The sequence below is a fragment of the Cherax quadricarinatus genome, chromosome 3 (assembly GCF_038502225.1).
Source record: "Cherax quadricarinatus isolate ZL_2023a chromosome 3, ASM3850222v1, whole genome shotgun sequence".
NCBI lineage: Eukaryota > Metazoa > Arthropoda > Malacostraca > Decapoda > Parastacidae > Cherax > Cherax quadricarinatus.
In genome coordinates, this window is record NC_091294.1 from 56,133,980 (window position 1) to 56,152,552 (window position 18,573).

The 18,573-nt window shown below is 41.3% G+C and overlaps 1 protein-coding gene across 11 annotated transcripts in view; it reads right to left on the reverse strand.

Moving 5' to 3' along the window:
- Window positions 1-18,573, reverse strand: part of Spf45 (splicing factor 45) — a 234,094-nt gene that overhangs the window by 60,239 nt on the left and 155,282 nt on the right. For all 11 annotated transcript variants that reach the window (XR_011392857.1, XM_070091882.1, XM_070091877.1 and 8 more), the window contains one exon: window positions 12,535-12,756. Coding sequence is in view for 10 of the 11 variants with exons in the window: in XM_070091882.1 (XP_069947983.1) it covers window positions 12,535-12,756 (222 nt within the window). In the remaining variant the exon portion in view is untranslated. The remainder of the gene's footprint in view (window positions 1-12,534; window positions 12,757-18,573) is intronic.

Below are 18,573 nucleotides of genomic sequence, written 5' to 3' on the forward strand. Positions count from 1 at the left end.
ATAGTATAAATTACCTAGGATAACCCAAAAAATCCAGACAAAGTGCTATACAGTGGATCTGTGCTCCAGTGCCCTAAATTAATAATAATTATTATTATTATTATTATTATTATTATTATTATTATTATTATTATTATTACAATACATATGTACTATTTTTATATTTTATTATCACACTGGCTGATTCCCACCAAGGCAGGGTGGCCCGAAAAAGAAAAACTTTCACCATCCTTCACTCCATCACTGTCTTGCCAGAAGGGTGCTTTACACTACAGTTTTTAAACTGCAACATTAACACCCCTCCTTCAGAGTGCAGGCACTGTACTTCCCATCTCCAGGACTCAAGTCCGGCCTGCCGGTTTCCCTGAATCCCTTCATAAATGTTACTTTGCTCACACTCCAACAGCACGTCAAGTATTAAAAACCATTTGTCTCCATTCACTCCTATCAAACACGCTCACGCATGCCTGCTGGAAGTCCAAGCCCCTCGCACACAAAACCTCCTTTACCCCCTCCCTCCAACCTTTCCTAGGCCGACCCCTACCCTGCCTTCCTTCCACTACAGACTGATACACTCTTGAAGTCATTCTGTTTTGCTCCATTCTCTCTACATGTCCGAACCACCTCAACAACCCTTCCTCAGCCCTGTGGACAACAGTTTTGGTAATCCCGCACCTCCTCCTAACTTCCAAACTACGAATTCTCTGCATTATATTCACACCACACATTGCCCTCAGACATGACATCTCCACTGCCTCCAGCCTTCTCCTCGCTGCAACATTCATCACCCACGCTTCACACCCATATAAGAGCATTGGTAAAACTATACTCTCATACATTCCCCTCTTTGCCTCCAAGGACAAAGTTCTTTGTCTCCACAGACTCCTAAGTGCACCACTCACTCTTTTTCCCTCATCAATTCTATGATTCATCTCATCTTTCATAGACCCATCTGCTGACACGTCCACTCCCAAATATCTGAATACGTTCACCTCCTCCATACTCTCTCCCTCCAATCTGATATTCAATCTTTCATCACCTAATCTTTTTGTTATCCTCATAACCTTACTCTTTCCTGTATTCACCTTTAATTTTCTTCTTTTGCACACCCTACCAAATTCATCCACCAATCTCTGCAACTTCTCTTCAGAATCTCCCAAGAGCACAGTGTCATCAGCAAAGAGCAGCTGTGACAACTCCCACTTTGTGTGTGATTCTTTATCTTTTAACTCCTAACCTAATATTAATAATAATATTATTAAACTATAATATAATAATCGTGTCCACTCATTACTTACCTTAAAATATCTGTAGTCTTAATGTAGAGTGAGAGGTGAGTAAACAAGATTAAATGAATAAACGAATGAGAGTGTAGAAGGTTGGCGAGTTATGTAAACAAACATTGTTGTTGTTGTTGTTGTTGTAGCCAGCCCGGACACGAATGGTTTCCGTTCACTCTGTCAAGCCGACCAGAAAAACATCTCATATTTGTTAATTTATATGTTTATATAAACATTTAATGCGCCTCAGTGATTATTATTGTGTTATTATCATTATTAATATGGCGTCTTCAAGACCAATTACACTCTTAATGAGTGGCTCTGAGACAGACAAGCAGACAGAAAGACACAGGTAGACAGAAAGACAGACACACAGGTAGACAGAAAGACACACACAGGTAGACAGAAAGACACACAGGTAGACAGACACACACAGGTAGACAGAAAGACAGACACACAGGTAGACAAAGACAGACACACAGATAGACAGAAAGACAGACACACAGAGATACACAGATATACAGGCAGACAGATACAGACAGGTTTATGTGTAACAGTGAAAACAAATAGAGAGTTCGAGAGTAGTGTAACAGTGAAAACAAATAGAGAGTTCGAGAGTAAGAGACTTTCTTGCCACAATCTCCAGTGCAAGATTCAGACTTCATCTTAGGGGCCATGGTGAAATTTACTGTCCAGTTAGTACAGTTAATACAGTATGATGCTGCTGATAGGGCAGGGTTACTCAAACTGATGCTGCCTGCATGACGCATTGCCGCCGCGAGTATTGTCAAATATTGTACAGCGGTGTGCATCAGCCGGTCCAGCCCAGCTGCCAGATGCACGGTTCTAAGTCGAGTGGACGTACAGTGGTCCCTCGCTTATCGTAGTTCTTGGCAATCGTAAATTTCGCCAATCATAGGGGTATTTTCGTATAAACATGGACTCGCTTTTCATAGGTTGACTCGCGAATAGTAGTTCGTCCGGGACGCGTACGCACGGTGTGAGCCAAGGTGGCCTCCCTACCCAGCCAGTCTGGCATTGTTTACCAGTGAGTGAAGGTCCCCTCAAGTGCTCCTACGAAATATTTCATAATATTCCACTCATTTTAGTGCTTGCAAGTACTTAATAAGCTACCTGGCTCCTGGTGCCAAGCCTGTGGTAAAGAAGGTGAGAAATATGTACAGTAACAAAGTCTTGGACCATTTTAGGGAAGTGTTAAAGAGACGCCAGAAACAGAGCTCTCTCCACAGTTACTTTGCGAGACAGGACTAGAGTGACTCTCAAGGTGGTCCTAGTGGCATTAAGAAACAGAGAAGAGAAGTAACCCCAGAGAAGCAATTGGTACCTGAGGTGTTGCTGGAAGGGGATTCCCCTTCCAAACTGTAAACAATCCAATCTCTCTCCTCCTCCAGTCTCCCATACACTAAGAAGAATCTCCAATAAAGGTAAGTGTTGTGCTGTTAATGTTTCATTCATCATTTCCCATTGTATTGTTTATGTACTACATGTATATTTCATGTAAAAAAAATTTTTGTTTTAATACCTCTGGGTGTCAGGAACGGATTAATTGTATTTACATTATTTCTTATGGGGAAAATTGATTCGCAAATCGTAAATTTCGTTTATAGTAGCTCCTCCAGGAACGGATTAATTATGAAAAACGAGGGACCACTGTATGTCGCACAGGTCGTAAGTCGGATGGTAGGTGTGTTTTGTATGAACACGTGAGGGGATGGTCACACACTGGTAAACAATGGCACACTGGCTGGGAATCGAGTGTGAGGCAGCTCAGGGCTGTGTGTATGCATCTGAGACGAACAACTATTTGCGAGTCAAACTAAGATTCGCAAGTCAATGTTCTGACGAAAAAAAGTTACGATTTCCGAAAATTACGACTTTCAAGCCTTATGAAAAATGAGGGTCCACTGTACAGTGGAACCCTGGATTTCAGCCGTAATCCACTCCAGAAGGTTGGCCTAAATCCGAAAAGGCCAAAAACCAAAGTAATACAGTGGAACCCCGGTATACGATATTAATCCATTCCTGAGAGCTCACCATATGCCAAAACTATCGGAATGCGAATTAATTTTCCCCATAAGAAATAATGGAAATCAAGTTAAACCGTGCAAGACACCCAAAAGTACAGTGGACCCCCGGTTAACGATATTTTTTCACTCCATAAGTATGTTCAGGTGCCAGTACTGACCGAATTTATTCCCATAAGGAATATTGTGAAGTAGATTAGTCCATTTCAGACCCCCAAACATACACGTACAAACGCACTTACATAAATACACTTACATAATTGGTCGCATTCGGAGGTAATCGTTATGCGGGGGTCCACTGTACTATGAAAAAAAGTTTTACCATGAAATATTAAGTTTAATGCACACAAACTGAAGATGACATGCACAGTTAGTAGTACTCTACTAACAATAGAATACATGACACTTACCTTTAATGAAGATCTGGTGATGACTGATGGGATGGGAGGAGGGGAGAGTGTCGAAGTTGTTAATGTTTAGAAGGGAAATCCCCTTCCATTAGGACTTGAGGTAGCAAGTCCTTTTCCGGGGTTACTTCCCTTCTTCTTTTAACCCTTTGAGGGTTTTGGTCGTACTAGTACGTCTTACGCGTAGGGGTTTTTGACGTACTAGTACGCATAAATTCTAGCGGCCTCAAATCTCGCATGAAAAGGCTGATAAGCCTAGATGTGAGAGAATGGGTCTGTGTGGTGGGTGTGCGCAGTAGGAAAAAAATCTGGGACCCAGTGGTGCATTGTGGGAATGCCATCATAGTACACAATTTCCACCGTGCCCTGCGGTAAGAAGTTCCTCACTCCTCGGCGAATTGGGACACTTTTGTTCCCCAGTGACAGTTCTAATACAGATGGAAGTGACAGTGAAGATGAGTTTCAAGGTTCTGGTGAGGTTTTGACCGAAACTAATGACCATAATATGGGTAATAGTGAGGAAAACCCAGACAACCCACAGCCTTCCACCTCTGGTGCTGGGCCGTCGTTCAGTTGTACCAGAATCAAAGAGGAAACTCCTAGTTTCCAAAATCCCAGACTCAGATGTGAGCATTGGTGATGATAATGATAGTGATTATGAACTACAAGCTCTTCAAACTTGTTCCAAGAATGGAGGAGGAGGAGGAGGCAGAGGAGGAGGAGGCAGAGGAGGAGGAGGCAAGAGGAGGAGGAGGCAAGAGGAGGAGGAGGCAGAGGAGGAGGAGGAGGAGGAGGAGGAGGAAGAAGAAGAGGAGGAGGAGGAAGACGAAGAGGAGGAGGAGGAGGAAGAAGAGGAGGAGGAGGAGGAGGAGGAGGAGGAGGAGGAAGAAGAGGAGGAGGAGGAGGAGGAAGAAGAAGAAGAATACGTAATGATAACAATAATACATAATAATAATACATAACATAAATAATACATAATAATAATAATACATAATAATAATAATACATAATAATAATAGGTAATAATAATAATATGTAATAATAAATGTTCACCCATGACAGTAACAAGATAAGGGGAGATAACATCTGATAAGTGCTGACGTTTGATGAGGGTAAATGAGGGTAGAGCTGATGCCAAAAGATGAGATGAACATCGCCCTCCCTTTGTTTTTGCTGGTATACTAACATTTCTGTCTGTCTATTTGCCTGTCTGTCAAGCTCCCTGTCTATCCATCTAGCTCTCTGTCTCAGAGAGCCACAAGACTGCGTCATCACTTTTACTCACATCTTCAAGCAGAGTATAGCACTTTGTCTGGGTTTCTTGGGTTATCCTAGGTAATTTATACTATGTATACTTGTATTTATGTGTACCTGTGAGACAGAGATAGACAGACAGATAGAATGAGGGAGAAAGATAATTAGATAGAATGGAGGAGGGGAAGCAGCATCCGACCCCATTGTTTTGACAAGCCGGAGGGGGAAAGAGTAATGAGCCAATATGTCACTTTGACAGCTGCTGACTCCTTGTAATTTACACTATGGACGAGGAGGAGAAGGAGTAGGGGGAAGAGGAAGAAGAGGAGGAGGAGGAAGAGGAGGAGAAGGAAGAGGAAGAGTAGGAGGAAGAGGAATAAGAGGAAGAGGAGGAGGAAGAGGAATAGTAGGAGGAAGATTAGGGGGAAGAGGAGGAAGAGGAAGAAGAGGAGGAGGAGGAAGAGTAGGAGGAAGAGGAAGAAGAGGAGGAGGAGGAAGAGGAGGAGGAGGAAGAGGAAGAGTAGGAGGAAGAGGAAGAGGAGGAAGAGGAAGAGTATGAGGAAGAGTAGGGGGAAGAGGAGGAAGAGTAGGGGGAAGAGGAGGAAGAGTAGGGGGAAGAGGAGGAAGAGGAAGAAGAGGAGGAGGAGGGTGGAACACTAGTACACTGGTACTGGTACACTAACATTTCTGTCTGTCTATTTGTCTGTCTGTCAAGCTCCCTGTCTATCTGTCTATCCGTCTAGCTCTCTGTCTCAGAGAGCCACAAGACTGTGTCATCACTTTTACTCACATCTTCAAGCAGAGTATAGCACTTTGTCTGGATTTCTTGGGTTATCCTAGGTAATTTATACTATGTATACTTGTATTTATGTGTACCTGTGAGACAGAGATAGACAGACAGATAGAAAGAGAGAGACAGATTGAAAGAGATAGAATGAGGGAGAAAGATAAAACACCATTGTGTATGACACCATGTTTCAGAGTTCCACAAGCTGCAGAACTAATAGGAATATGTTCAGTGACTGTATATTGGTATATATATTATAGAACAATAATAATAAACAATGTTTTGTATTGTTTGTTTTTGTAAACAAGTTTTGTAAACAATATATTGATAATTATGTTTGTGTGCTTATTGTGTTGTATACAACGAGTGTATATATGTACATTGCACCTTACTTTGGTCTCACAGGCCACATAAGTTATGTGAAAAAATAAAATAGTGAAAAAAACAACAAACCTTCAAATACAAGTAAACTAAAGTTTACCGGGTGAGCGGCAGTCGCCGCTGTTGCCATACGCGGCTCATTTTCTGCAAACTTCATGCATCCATATCTCCGTAAGTATTGATGGTAAATTTTTTTTGTTTATCCTATAATGTTTAGAAAAAAAAAAAACTATTTTTTCATAAGAAAAAATAATTTTTTTTTTTTTTGAAATTTGGCCGACCCTGAGAACGAGTTTCGGAGAGGGCCTGTCGACCCTCAAAGGGTTAATGCCACTAGGACCAGCTTGAGAGTCACTGGACCTCTGTTGCACAACAAATATGTCCATAGAGCTCTGTACCTCCCGTTCCTTTACGATTTGTCTAAAATGGGCCACAACATTGTCATTGTAATAGTCACCAGCACGGCTTGCATCCATAAAGGTTTGCAGTTCAACCCACTTTGCACACATTTCCTTAATTTTTGAAGTAGGCACAATGGATTCCACAAATGGCATAGGCTTCTCAGGGTTAGCCCCAAACCCTTCAAAATCTTTCTTAATTTTCATACTAATTCTCTCCCTTTTTACCACAGGGTTGGCACTAGAAGCTTTCTTGGGGCCCATGGTGACTTACACCTACCATCCGACTTACGACCAAGCTTGGTTCCGACCAACTGGTCGTAAGTCAAAATGGACGCAAGTCGAACCTTTGAAAATTGCCGACATACTGGGTAGGGCATAATGTCAAACCTTTCCTATATAAACTATCTACATAGTACTGTAATGTAATGTACAATCATTATTTCATTCTTTTTACTATAATTTACTTCTATTGTTATATTTTAATTATTTATATACTATATATAATGTATAATGTATACATGTATTGTAAATTTTACATCGCATACAGTATCATATGTTACTGTTATCTTTATGTATTGTCGACACAGTGGAATGGGAGAATACCATTGGTAGTGTCATCCTGCCAGAATGTAGTATAACCTGTACCCTAAGTAAAGAGAAACAACTCTGGAACATGTGTAATACGTATCCAGGTGGGTGGCCGGGTGGGTGGGTGGTTGGTTGGCTGGTTGGCTGACTGGCTGACTGAATGTGGCTGTTTCTCTCTGTATCTTTCTCTCTGTATCTCTCTCTGTATCTCTCTCTCTCTCTCACAGGTACATGTAAGTAAAGTTATCATACATAGTATAAATTACCTAGGATAACCCAAAAAATCCAGACAAAGTGCTATACGGTGGATCTGTGCCCTAAATTTATAATTATATTTAATAATTACTGTATTATTATTACAATAATACATATGTACTAATAAAAATAACATTATTATTAAACTACAATATAACAATTGTGTCCACTCATTACTTACCTTAAAATATCTGTAGTCTTAACCCTTTGACTGTTTACGCTGTATATATACGTCTTACTCTCTTACTCGCCACTGTTTCTGACGTATTTATACACATAAATTCTAGCGGCTTCAAATCAAGCAGGAGAAAGCTGGTAGGCCCACATGTGAGAGAATGGGTCTCCATGGTCAGTGTGCACCACATAAAAAAAATAGGGGAGCCAGTGGTGCATTGTGGGAATGCCATTTCAGTTGTCCTTTTTCAGCATGTCTAGCGGTAAGAAATATGTGATTCCCCAACAAATCTGGGACTCTTCTCTTCCCAAGTGATGCTCTAACACAGATGTAAGTGTCAGTGAAGATCAATTTCATGATTTGGAGGAGTTTGAGACCAAAAGCAATGGAGGAAGAAGAGGAGGAGGAGGAGGAGGAGGAGGAGGAGGAGGAGGAGGAGGAGGAGGAGGAGGAGGAGGAGGAGGAGGAGGAGGAGGAGGAGGAGGAGGAGGAGGAGGAGGAGGAGGAGGAGGAGGAGGAGGAGGAGGAGGAGGAGGAGGAGGAGGAGGAGGAGGAGGAGGAGGAGGAGGAGGAGGAGGAGGAGGAGGAGGAGGAGGAGGAGGAGGAGGAGGAGGAGGAGGAGGAGGAGGAGGAGGAGGAGGAGGAGGAGGAGGAGGAGGAGGAGGAGGAGGAGGAGGAGGAGGAGGAGGAGGAGGAGGAGGAGGAGGAGGAGGAGGAGGAGGAGGAGGAGGAGGAGGAGGAGGAGGAGGAGGAGGAGGAGGAGGAGGAGGAGGAGGAGGAGGAGGAGGAGGAGGAGGAGGAGGAGGAGGAGGAGGAGGAGGAGGAGGAGGAGGAGGAGGAGGAGGAGGAGGAGGAGGAGGAGGAGGAGGAGGAGGAGGAGGAGGAGGAGGAGGAGGAGGAGGAGGAGGAGGAGGAGGAGGAGGAGGAGGAGGAGGAGGAGGAGGAGGAGGAGGAGGAGGAGGAGGAGGAGGAGGAGGAGGAGGAGGAGGGAGAGAGAGGAGGAGGGAGAGAGAGGAGGAGGGAGAGAGAGGAGGAGGGAGAGAGAGGAGGAGGGAGAGAGAGGAGGAGGGAGAGAGAGGAGGAGGGAGAGAGAGGAGGAGGGAGAGAGGAGGGAGGAGGGAGAGAGGAGGGAGGAGGGAGAGAGGAGGGAGGAGGGAGAGAGGAGGGAGGAGGGAGAGAGGAGGGCGGAGGGAGAGAGGAGGGAGAAGGGGAGAGGAGGGAGAAGGGGAGAGGAGGGAGAAGGGGAGAGGAGGGAGAAGGGGAGAGGAGGGAGAAGGGGAGAGGAGGGAGAAGGGGAGAGGAGGGAGAAGGGGAGAGGGGGGAGAGAGAGGGAAGAGAGAGGGGGAGAGAGAGGGGGAGAGAGAGGGAAGAGAGAGGGGGAGAGAGGAGGGAGAGAGAAGAAAGAGGGGGGAGGGGGGACAGAGAGGGGGAGAGAGAGGGGGAGAGCAAGGGGGATCGTCAATACGGCTTCAGGAAAGGTTACTCTGCTGCTGATCTGTTGTTAAACCTCTCCACTAAGTGGCACCAGTCACTGGATGAATCCAAAGTCAGCTGTGTGGTAGCACTGGACATTGCTGGCGCTTTCGACCGGGTGTGGCACCAGGGCCTCTTAGCAAAACTTCAAGCACTGGGAATTGCAGGCTCTACGCTATGTCTCCTCAGTGATTACCTTCATGGTAGATCTCTAAGTGTAGTTCTCAATGGAACGGAATCAGCAAGACATCCTATTGGGGCAAGTGTTCCACAAGAAAGCGTGCTGGGTCCATTGTTATGGAATGTCTACTTCAACGACCTTCTTCATCTCATCCCAGAATCACATGCATATGCAGACGACTGTACACTGACATTCACTTATCCAAGAGAAGAAATGCCAGCTGCTCTAAGCTACATCAATCACCAGCTGAGAGCTATATCAGCTTGGGGAAATAGATGGCAAGTAACATTTGCACCTGAGAAAACGCAAATGATGATCGTCTCTAGGCACCATGATGGTAATGCTGGTGCAGTAGTAAGGATGAATGGGAGGATGTTGGCACCTGGAGAAGAAGTTGATATCCTTGGGGTGAAATTTGACTCCAAACTAACCATGAAGAACCATGTTGTAAATCTTGCAAACAAGGCAGCCAGGAAGCTTACAGCACTTCGCCGTATCTCCCATCTGCTTGACAGTAGGGGTTGCAAGATCCTGTACGAGGCACAAGTACGCTCGCACCTTGAGTATGCTCCACTTTCTTGGTTTGCCTGCCCCCCCTCTCATCTGCAACTGCTTGACAAAGTAGAGAACAGAGCAAGACGTCTCATCTCTCGCCTGGACCCATCCTGGATAGATCTGTCATTTCAGCAGAGCCTTCAACATAGGAGGGATGTGGGTGGCCTTACTGTTATGTACAAGGCCAATATTGTCAAAATACCACACTTGGATCCACTTCGAGGACAGCGTGAAACAAGCTTTTATGCCACAAGACGGGCAGAAAGCAGCAACTTCACTCTGGCTGTACCCTTCTCCAGAACATCACTCCATCTGAGATCATACATACCCAGGATGACTCGAGTATGGAACACATTCGTACAGCATAATGATGTCAACGAGATAAAGTCAGTTGATCAAATGAAAATGCTGGCCCACAGATGGCTCCAACTTCATCCTGTTTCCTACTTGTATGTCTCATAACAATAAAAATGCTTTCAAATGAGCTGATGTAGGTAACAGCTCTTAGCTTGCCAATAAGTTAGGAATCCTTAACCTGTAAATAGCTGTCAATAAAGCTAGGGATTCTTAACCTGTCAAACCCTGTGTAAAAAAAAAAAAAAAAAAAAGAGAGGGGGAGAGAGAGGGAGAGAGAGAGGGGGAAAGAGAGAGGGGGGGAGAGGGGGAGAGAGAGGGGGGGAGGGGGGGAGAGGGGGAGAGAGAGGGGGAGAGAGAGGGGGGAGAGAGAGGGGGAGAGAGAGGGGGAGAGGGGGAGAGAGAGGAGGGAAAGAGAGGGGGGATAGAGGGGGGAGAGAGAGAGGGGGAGTGAGAGAGGGGGGCAAGAGAGAGGGGGGCAAGAGAGAGGGGGCAAGAGAGAGGGGGGCAATAGAGAGGGGGGCAAAAGAGAGGGGGCAGCAAGAGAGAGAGGGGGCAGCAAGAGAGAGGGCGGGCAGCAAGAGAGAGAGGGTGGGCAAGAGAGAGAGGGTGGGCAAAAGAGAGAGGGTGGGCAAAAGAGAGAGAGAGAGAGAGAGAGAGAGAGAGAGAGGGGGGGCAAGAGAGAGGGGAGAAGAGAGAGAGAGAGAGAGAGAGAGAGAGAGAGAGAGAGAGAGAGAGAGAGAGAGAGAGAGAGAGAGAGAGAGAGAGAGGGGGCAAGAGAGAGAGGGGGGGCAAGAGAGAGAGAGGGCAAGAGAGAGAGGGGGCAAGAGAGAGAGAGAGAGGGCAAGAGAGAGAGAGAGAGAGGGCAAGAGAGAGGGCAAGAGAGGGGGAAAGAGAGGGCAAGAGAGAGAGAGGGGCAAGAGAAAGAGAGGCAAGAGAGAGAGGGGGCAAGAGAGAGAGGCAAGAGAGAGAGGCAAGAGAGAGAGGGGCAAGAGAGAGAGAGGCAAGAGAGAGAGGGGGCAAGAGAGAGAGGGAGGATGAATGGGGCAGCTACAGAGATATTAGACTGAAACAATAAAGAAACAAAGCTGCCAGAAGTTTTGTAAGATTTTTGTTCAAGAAACTAGAATGAGAATTCATTGCTGGAAGATAATAATACAGGTCGGCCATCACTAATCCGGCATCAGTGGGACCTGTAGTGTGCCAGATTAGTGAGTTTGCTGGATTACAGAGTGGTTAGGTTAGAATACACTTAAAAAACCTATCAATACTCTTTCTGCTACATCTTCCTCATTTTCATCATTGCTTTCTCCTCCACTGGCTTGCTGCTGTGGAGTACAACCATCTGCACAATTTCTGATTCAGTATAATGATGAAATTTGAGACAGTATAATGATCAGAGTCAGTATAATGATGAAATTTGAAATCATGCTAGCTGAAATTAGTGCCGGATTACCGATGGAACCGGGTAAGTGATTGCCGGATTAGTGATGGCCCAACTGTAGTTTGTATCATTTCTTTTCAAGGGACGTGTGTCTAGAAATATGGACAGACTTTACATGATTCTTGAAGAAGCAAATACAGAATAAAAGCCTATAAAATAAGACTTTTGCCAAAATTCTTATTCTCATTTTATGACAAAACTGCTTATTAATATGGAATATAAAGCTTTGGTTCAGAATTCAAGAAGGAAAGAAAATAAAAATGGGATACAAGACCCTAATCCAGTAATGATAATTTTGATAACTTATTCAACTCACAAAAGGGAAGCAATGGACACCACAGTAAAAAAAATCAAGACCCCAATTGTAACACATGCAGTCAGCAGAAAAAGGCCCAAGACATCAGAGATGTTTGAAGACTGAAAGACGAAGGATCACGGAGCAAGAGACAGAGATGGGGTGTAATCACATCTGAAATGATCCTAAATTTTATATTACAAAAAAATCACTGTAAAGAGGAAAAAAATTATATTTTTGGGAATATGTGTAAGTTGATCTGGAACAGATCAGTTAGAGCAAAAAAGTGAAAGTTACTAAGCTACTGTTTTCTGAGAATCAATAAAAAAACTGAAGTTATTCCTTATGGTGGACAGTGAAGTCTCTCTGAAAGATCCTTTAGTTTTTGAGAACAAAATATTTCTTTACAATAATTAGGAAAATGAGATTACAGATGAATTTAATACCTGAAAGTACAGATCTAGAGGAAAACGTACATAAAAGTTAGGCAACCAAGAGTGAAGAAACAAATACGTAATATGTACTTGTATCACAGTAAACAGAGGCACCACCAAGAGACAAAAACAAAATTAAGTTACAGTACTGTATACCGATCTACTGAGAAAGGTCTCTGGAAGGTGATGTAAATGATTTTTCAATGATGTGGCTAATTAACTTACCCTGAGTAAAGCCACCTTAGATGGATTGCGAAGAATGTGTGCCATCTTTGCCTCAGGCTTTTCTGAGAGGCGTGGGGGTGGCGGGGCAACTGGTGGTGGCATAGCAGGTGGCCCTGGGGAGTCTTCACGTTCTAATACTATACGACCACCACGCTTGCTTGTCTTTTCTACCTCCAGAGCTCGAACAATTCCTTGCTCACTTTTACCAAGACCTTGACCTTCCTATGGAGTAATGAGAATAAAATTAGTTTCACAATCCTCTTTATGCTTGAATGATAACTAATACAGGTTTAAAATTTAAGCCTCAAAAATTTACTATTTTTCTTTTTTAACTATCATCAACATCCCTTCAAAGCAGGAAGTCATAAAAACACATTCGTCCTCACTCACTCTAGCTATCTTTCTAGGATACAGAAATTGTAGTCCAACACTGACCTACCAACCTGGAACATCACACAGCCCAGACTAACTCTTCGACTGTTTCAGTTGTGTATGTATGTCTCACGAGCCATCGTGTTTGACGTATATGTACTCATAAATTCTAGCGGCTTCAAATCAAGCAGGAGAAAGCTGGTAGGCCCACAAGTGAGAGAATGGGTCTGTGTGGTCAGTGTGCACCATATAAAACAAATCCTGGAGCACGCAGTGCATAATGAGAAAAAAAATGACCGTTTTTTTTTTTTAATTAAAATGCCGACTTTGTAGTCTATTTTCGTACAGTATTTATGGTTGCATTCTCGTTTTCTTGGTCTTATTTGATAGAATGGAAAACATATTATAGAAACAGAGGTGATTTTGATTGATTTTACTATGAAAAGAACCTGGAAATGGAGCTCAAAGTAGAAGAAATGTTCAATTTTTGACGATGTTCAAAAGTAAACATTGATGTCATTGTCCAATAAATGTCCAACTAGCCATTCTAATATGCAGTCATGAATGGGTTGACATTATTTGTACAATTATTACAGTATTGCCATAGTCTACATAACAGTAAATCTTCTATTTTTTGTTTGAATAAAAATTCAAAATAGAAAGCAAGAGTAATATCAGAGGGGCCTGGAGATGTGACTGATGAACAAAGAAAATTTTCTTTTAGAGCCAAGAATGTCTGCATTGTTCATTCTGGACCTTATTTTGAAATTGTCATGTTTTTTTAATTTTCTTGAAATTGGCCAAATTGCAAATTTCTGACCACATTATTGGGTAGTTGAAATTGGTAAATGGGCAGTTTCTTGTACTCAATCGATAGAAAAAATGGAGTTCTAAAGAAATAACTATGAGTTTGGTAGACTGGAATAATGTAATTGGCCTAAAATGGGAGTCAAAGTCGGCAAAATCGCCGATTCGTAAATATCGCTGACACATCATAATTCGCGAGAGCATAATTTCGTAAATTTTCCATCAAATTTCATACTTTTTGTTTTATTACCTTCACAAAAAGATTCTCTACCATTTCATAAGAAAAAATAACAAATTTTTTTTTTTTTAAATTCTTGGACACTGGGGCACCACTTCAGATTTTGGCCTTGGACCCTGACAGGGTTAACGTAACGCAAAATGGATCATCAGTCACAAGACTCACATAGGGAAATTCCTAGGTATCCACCTTGACAGTAGCCTTAAGTTCTGGACACACGTGCAACAAATCACCAAGAAAATCTCCAAGACTGTAGGCATACTATCAAAGATAAGGTACTATGTTGCACAATCATCTCTCCTGGCACTCTACCATTCACTCATATGCCCTTATCTTACGTATGGAATTTGTGCATGGGGATCAACAACATCCAATCACATAAAACCCCTAATAACCCAGCAAAAGGCAGCAGCAAGAATGATAACAAATTCTCACTTCCACATGCATACTAAACCAATTTTCAAAAGTCTGAATCTGTTCACCATTAAGAATATCTATACTTATTCATGTGCCTACTACATACACAGAACAATACACACAAATATAAACCCCCCACTCAAACTTCTCCTCACCAACTTAAACAGGACACATGACCACAAAACAAGACACAGATCTCTTTTTAATATACCTCGTGTCCATATCACACTGTGTAAAAACTCTATGCACATAAAGGGCCCCAAAATATGGAATTCATTACCAGAAGATATTAAAGTAACCCAGTCTGAAAATCAATTTAAGACTCTTCTCAAAAGCCACTTAATCACCCTAGACTAAATGCTAAATACTCAGTACACACATACTCACCTATGTACTCCCACATCATAACTGAAACAATCACACTGAACCTTTTATCCATTGTTGACAGGAATATAATTGAATCATTGTTTTCACAAAAAGCATTTTCGAATATATATATATTTTTGTATTATACAAATTTTGATTCATTTATAATTAACCCTTTGAGGGTCGACAGGCCCTCTCCGAAACTCGTTCTCAGGGTCGGCCAAATTTAACCCTTTCAGGGTCCAAGGCCCAAATCTGGAGTCACGCACCAGTGTCCAAGAATTTTCAAAAAAAAAAAATTTTTATTTTTTCTTATGAAATCGTAGAGAATCTTTTTGTGAAGGTAATAAAACAAAAAGTACGAAATTTGGTGGAAAATTGACGAAATTATGCTCTCGCGAATTTTGATGTGTCAGCGATATTTACGAATCGGCGATTTTGCCGACTTTGACTCCCATTTTAGGCCAATTACATTATTCCAATCAACCAAATTCTTAGCTATTTCACTAGTATTACTTCTATTCTATCGATTGAGCACAAGAAATCGCCAAGTCAACTGTTTCAACTACAAAATAAAGTGATCGGAAATTGTTAATTTGGCCAATTTAACACAAAGTTCAAAATATTCCAATTTCAAAATAGGGTAGAGAATAAACAATGCAGGTATTCCTGGCACTAAACTAACATTTCCTCTGTTCATTAGTTACATTTTGAGGCTTTACAAATGAATTCCACTTAGATTTTTTATTCACATAATTAATTTTTATTAAAACCAAAAAATAGAAGATTTACCGTTATGTAATATTGTAATAATTGTATAAATATCATCATCACATTTGTGAATGTATATTAGACCCACCAGCTGGCGTGTATTAGACGTGTGAGGTCGTTTGTTTACTCTTGAATATCGGCAAAAATTTAACATTTCTGCTACTTTGAGCTCAGTTTCAAGCCATTTCCAGTGCTAAAACCAATCAAAATCATCTCTATTTCTGTAATATGTCTTCCATTCTATCAAATGAGACCAAGAAATCGCAAATACAACTATAAAAAACATACGAAAAAACACTGCAAAGTTGCTGTTTTAATCGAAAAATCATGATTTCATTTTTTTTTCTCATTATACACAGTGTGCTGCAGGATCTGTTTTATGTGGTGCACACATACCACATAGATGTATTCTCTCATATCTAGGCCCAAATGTACCACTCACAGTTTATCAGAGTGAGCTGAGCTCATGGCGTAGATCTACGGTTTGGACCCTGAACGTAAAGCCGTAGATCTACGGGACGGACCCTGAAAGGGTTAAAAAAAAAAATTATTTTTTCTTATGAAAAAATAGTTTTTTTTTTCTAAACATTATAGGCTAAACAAAAAAAATTTAACGTCAATACTTACCGAGATATGGAGGCATGAAATTTGCCAAAATTGAACAACATATGGTAACATCGCCGACTGCCGTCACCTGGTATTTTTCTACAGGAGGGCCCCACTTATATGGCGGGTTAGGTTCCAGGCTACCGCCATAAAGCAGAAACCGCCGTAAAGTGGAACACCCTTTTTTTTCCACTTACAAATGCATACAAACACTAGATAACAAGTTTACACTAACATATATTATGTTAGCAATAGAACCAGGCATCAAAAAAACAATAAAAAAGTACAATACACACATAGTGCACTCATTACTTACCTTAAAATATTTATAGTCTTAATCTAGGGTGAGACAAGTAGTATTTATTGTAAGAAATCAAGTGTGGTATGTATGGTAGTCAGCCAGGCTACCATACCAGGCCACCCCACCCACACATACTATTCTATGATATTTAAGCATCCCAGAGCGATAAAATGTATATACAGTTCACTCATTACTTACCTTAAAATATAGGGTGAGATGAGTAGTATTTATTGTAAAAAATCAAGTGTGGTATGCATGGTAGTCAGCCAGGCTACCATACCAGGCCAACCCACCCACACATACTATTCTGTGATATTTAAGCATCCCAGAGCGATAAAATGTATATACAGTTCACTCATTACTTACCTTAAAATATAGGGTGAGATGTACACAAACAACCCGCACATAAAAGACAGAAGCTTACGACGACGTTCCAGTCACGGTATTGTGCCTTTTTGTTATTTATAGGGTGAGATGAGTAATATTTATTGTAAAAAATCAAGTGTGGTATGTATGGTAGTCAGCCAGGCTACCATACCAGAGAGAAAGAATGAGTGCATGAGAGAGGACAGGCGCAGAGTTATGTAAACAAACCAGGCGAAGGTAAGTTTTGTAAACGAAGTGTACACGTCTGGTTTGTGTACAAGTTACATTGTGTACAGGTTGTCTCTACATTGATACGGTAGAATAAATAAAGAACACTCCCATTCTCATGTAACATCATTTTGAGAAGAAATGATGCTCTGAGTGAAGGCAATGGAAGTAAGTCACTCTGACTTTTTTGGGTTATCCTAGGTTCTCTACACATATGTTATGTATTTATGTTATGTATCGTGTTTATTATATAATTTTGAAAAAAATATCACGGATGGATTAATGAAAATGTGTATATTAACGTAATATACAACATTTAATGATACACCGAGCTCAGACAGCGTAAACAAACAAACTGAACAGGTTGTGGACGATCACTCGGTCAGGCGAAATAGACGGTATTAATACGTGTCCAGTTTTAGTTCATTCATGTACATTTGTAAGAGTTTGTGAAACTTTTACCTTATAATATTTTTATTATTATTATAATAATTAAATCACGAAACAAATACTCTTACACTGTGTACAAGTTAGTACAGAATTATAGCTATAAAGTGAAGGCATACGAAAGGAATATTTTTTCTACAGTTATCCCTAGTAACAGGTGACGGGCTAGAGAAAACGTAATTCTTCCGACACTTCTACAAACCGTTTGGTAAACATCTCATATATATATTTGTATAATTTTTTATACTCTGGGTGCATGTATCATGTTTGTGTGTTACATAATGTGTTTCTTATATAATTTTGAAAAAAATATCATAGATAGATTAAGGGAAATGTCTATATTAACGTAATATGCGACATTAATGCGCCCAAGAGATTATTATTATTATTATTATTATTATTATTATTATTATTGCATCAAGAGTAGAGAGACTTAGTGATTTTAATGTGTACCAACATGCCAGCACAGTGTGTAAGTTTATTTAGGTACAGGTGTACACAAGTTTAATTATCAAGTACAATACATATAAAATATACAATAACTTTAAAACACTTGAAATTTTGGAAAGTTTCCAGACATAATAAGGAGATGTGCTCAGGGAGAATGTAAACAAACTCGGTGGGCAGCTGTGACCGTATTAGAAAGATAGGTGGGGGGAGCCGTATAGCGAGTTTTGGTCATAATTTGAAATGTCCGTATTAGCGGAACGCCGTAAAGTGAACCGCCGTAAAGCGGGGCCCTGCTATATTTACTTTTTTATGTACTATTTTCTATTATTTTTCAATTTTTCTTTTTCTGAGTAACTTTTATGGCCTCTGAGGCCAACATGATCAGTATTTTGTAAGTTATTTCTTTTTCAATACTACACAATAAGGGCATAAACACTGTTGTCATTATTTTGTTTACAGAAAATATTTACACAAACAAACGATATGAAATGTTGTTTATTACTATTTTTCTATATTTTATATACACATATACAGTCACAGGGAATGTTTCTAGAAGTTCTGAAGCCTGTGAAACTCTTTGAAACATGGTGTCATGCACAGTGGAGTTTTACACTCCTCACACATAAAACGAGTGTCTCTGCGTTGTTGTGTGCGTTTTTTTGTATGTGCA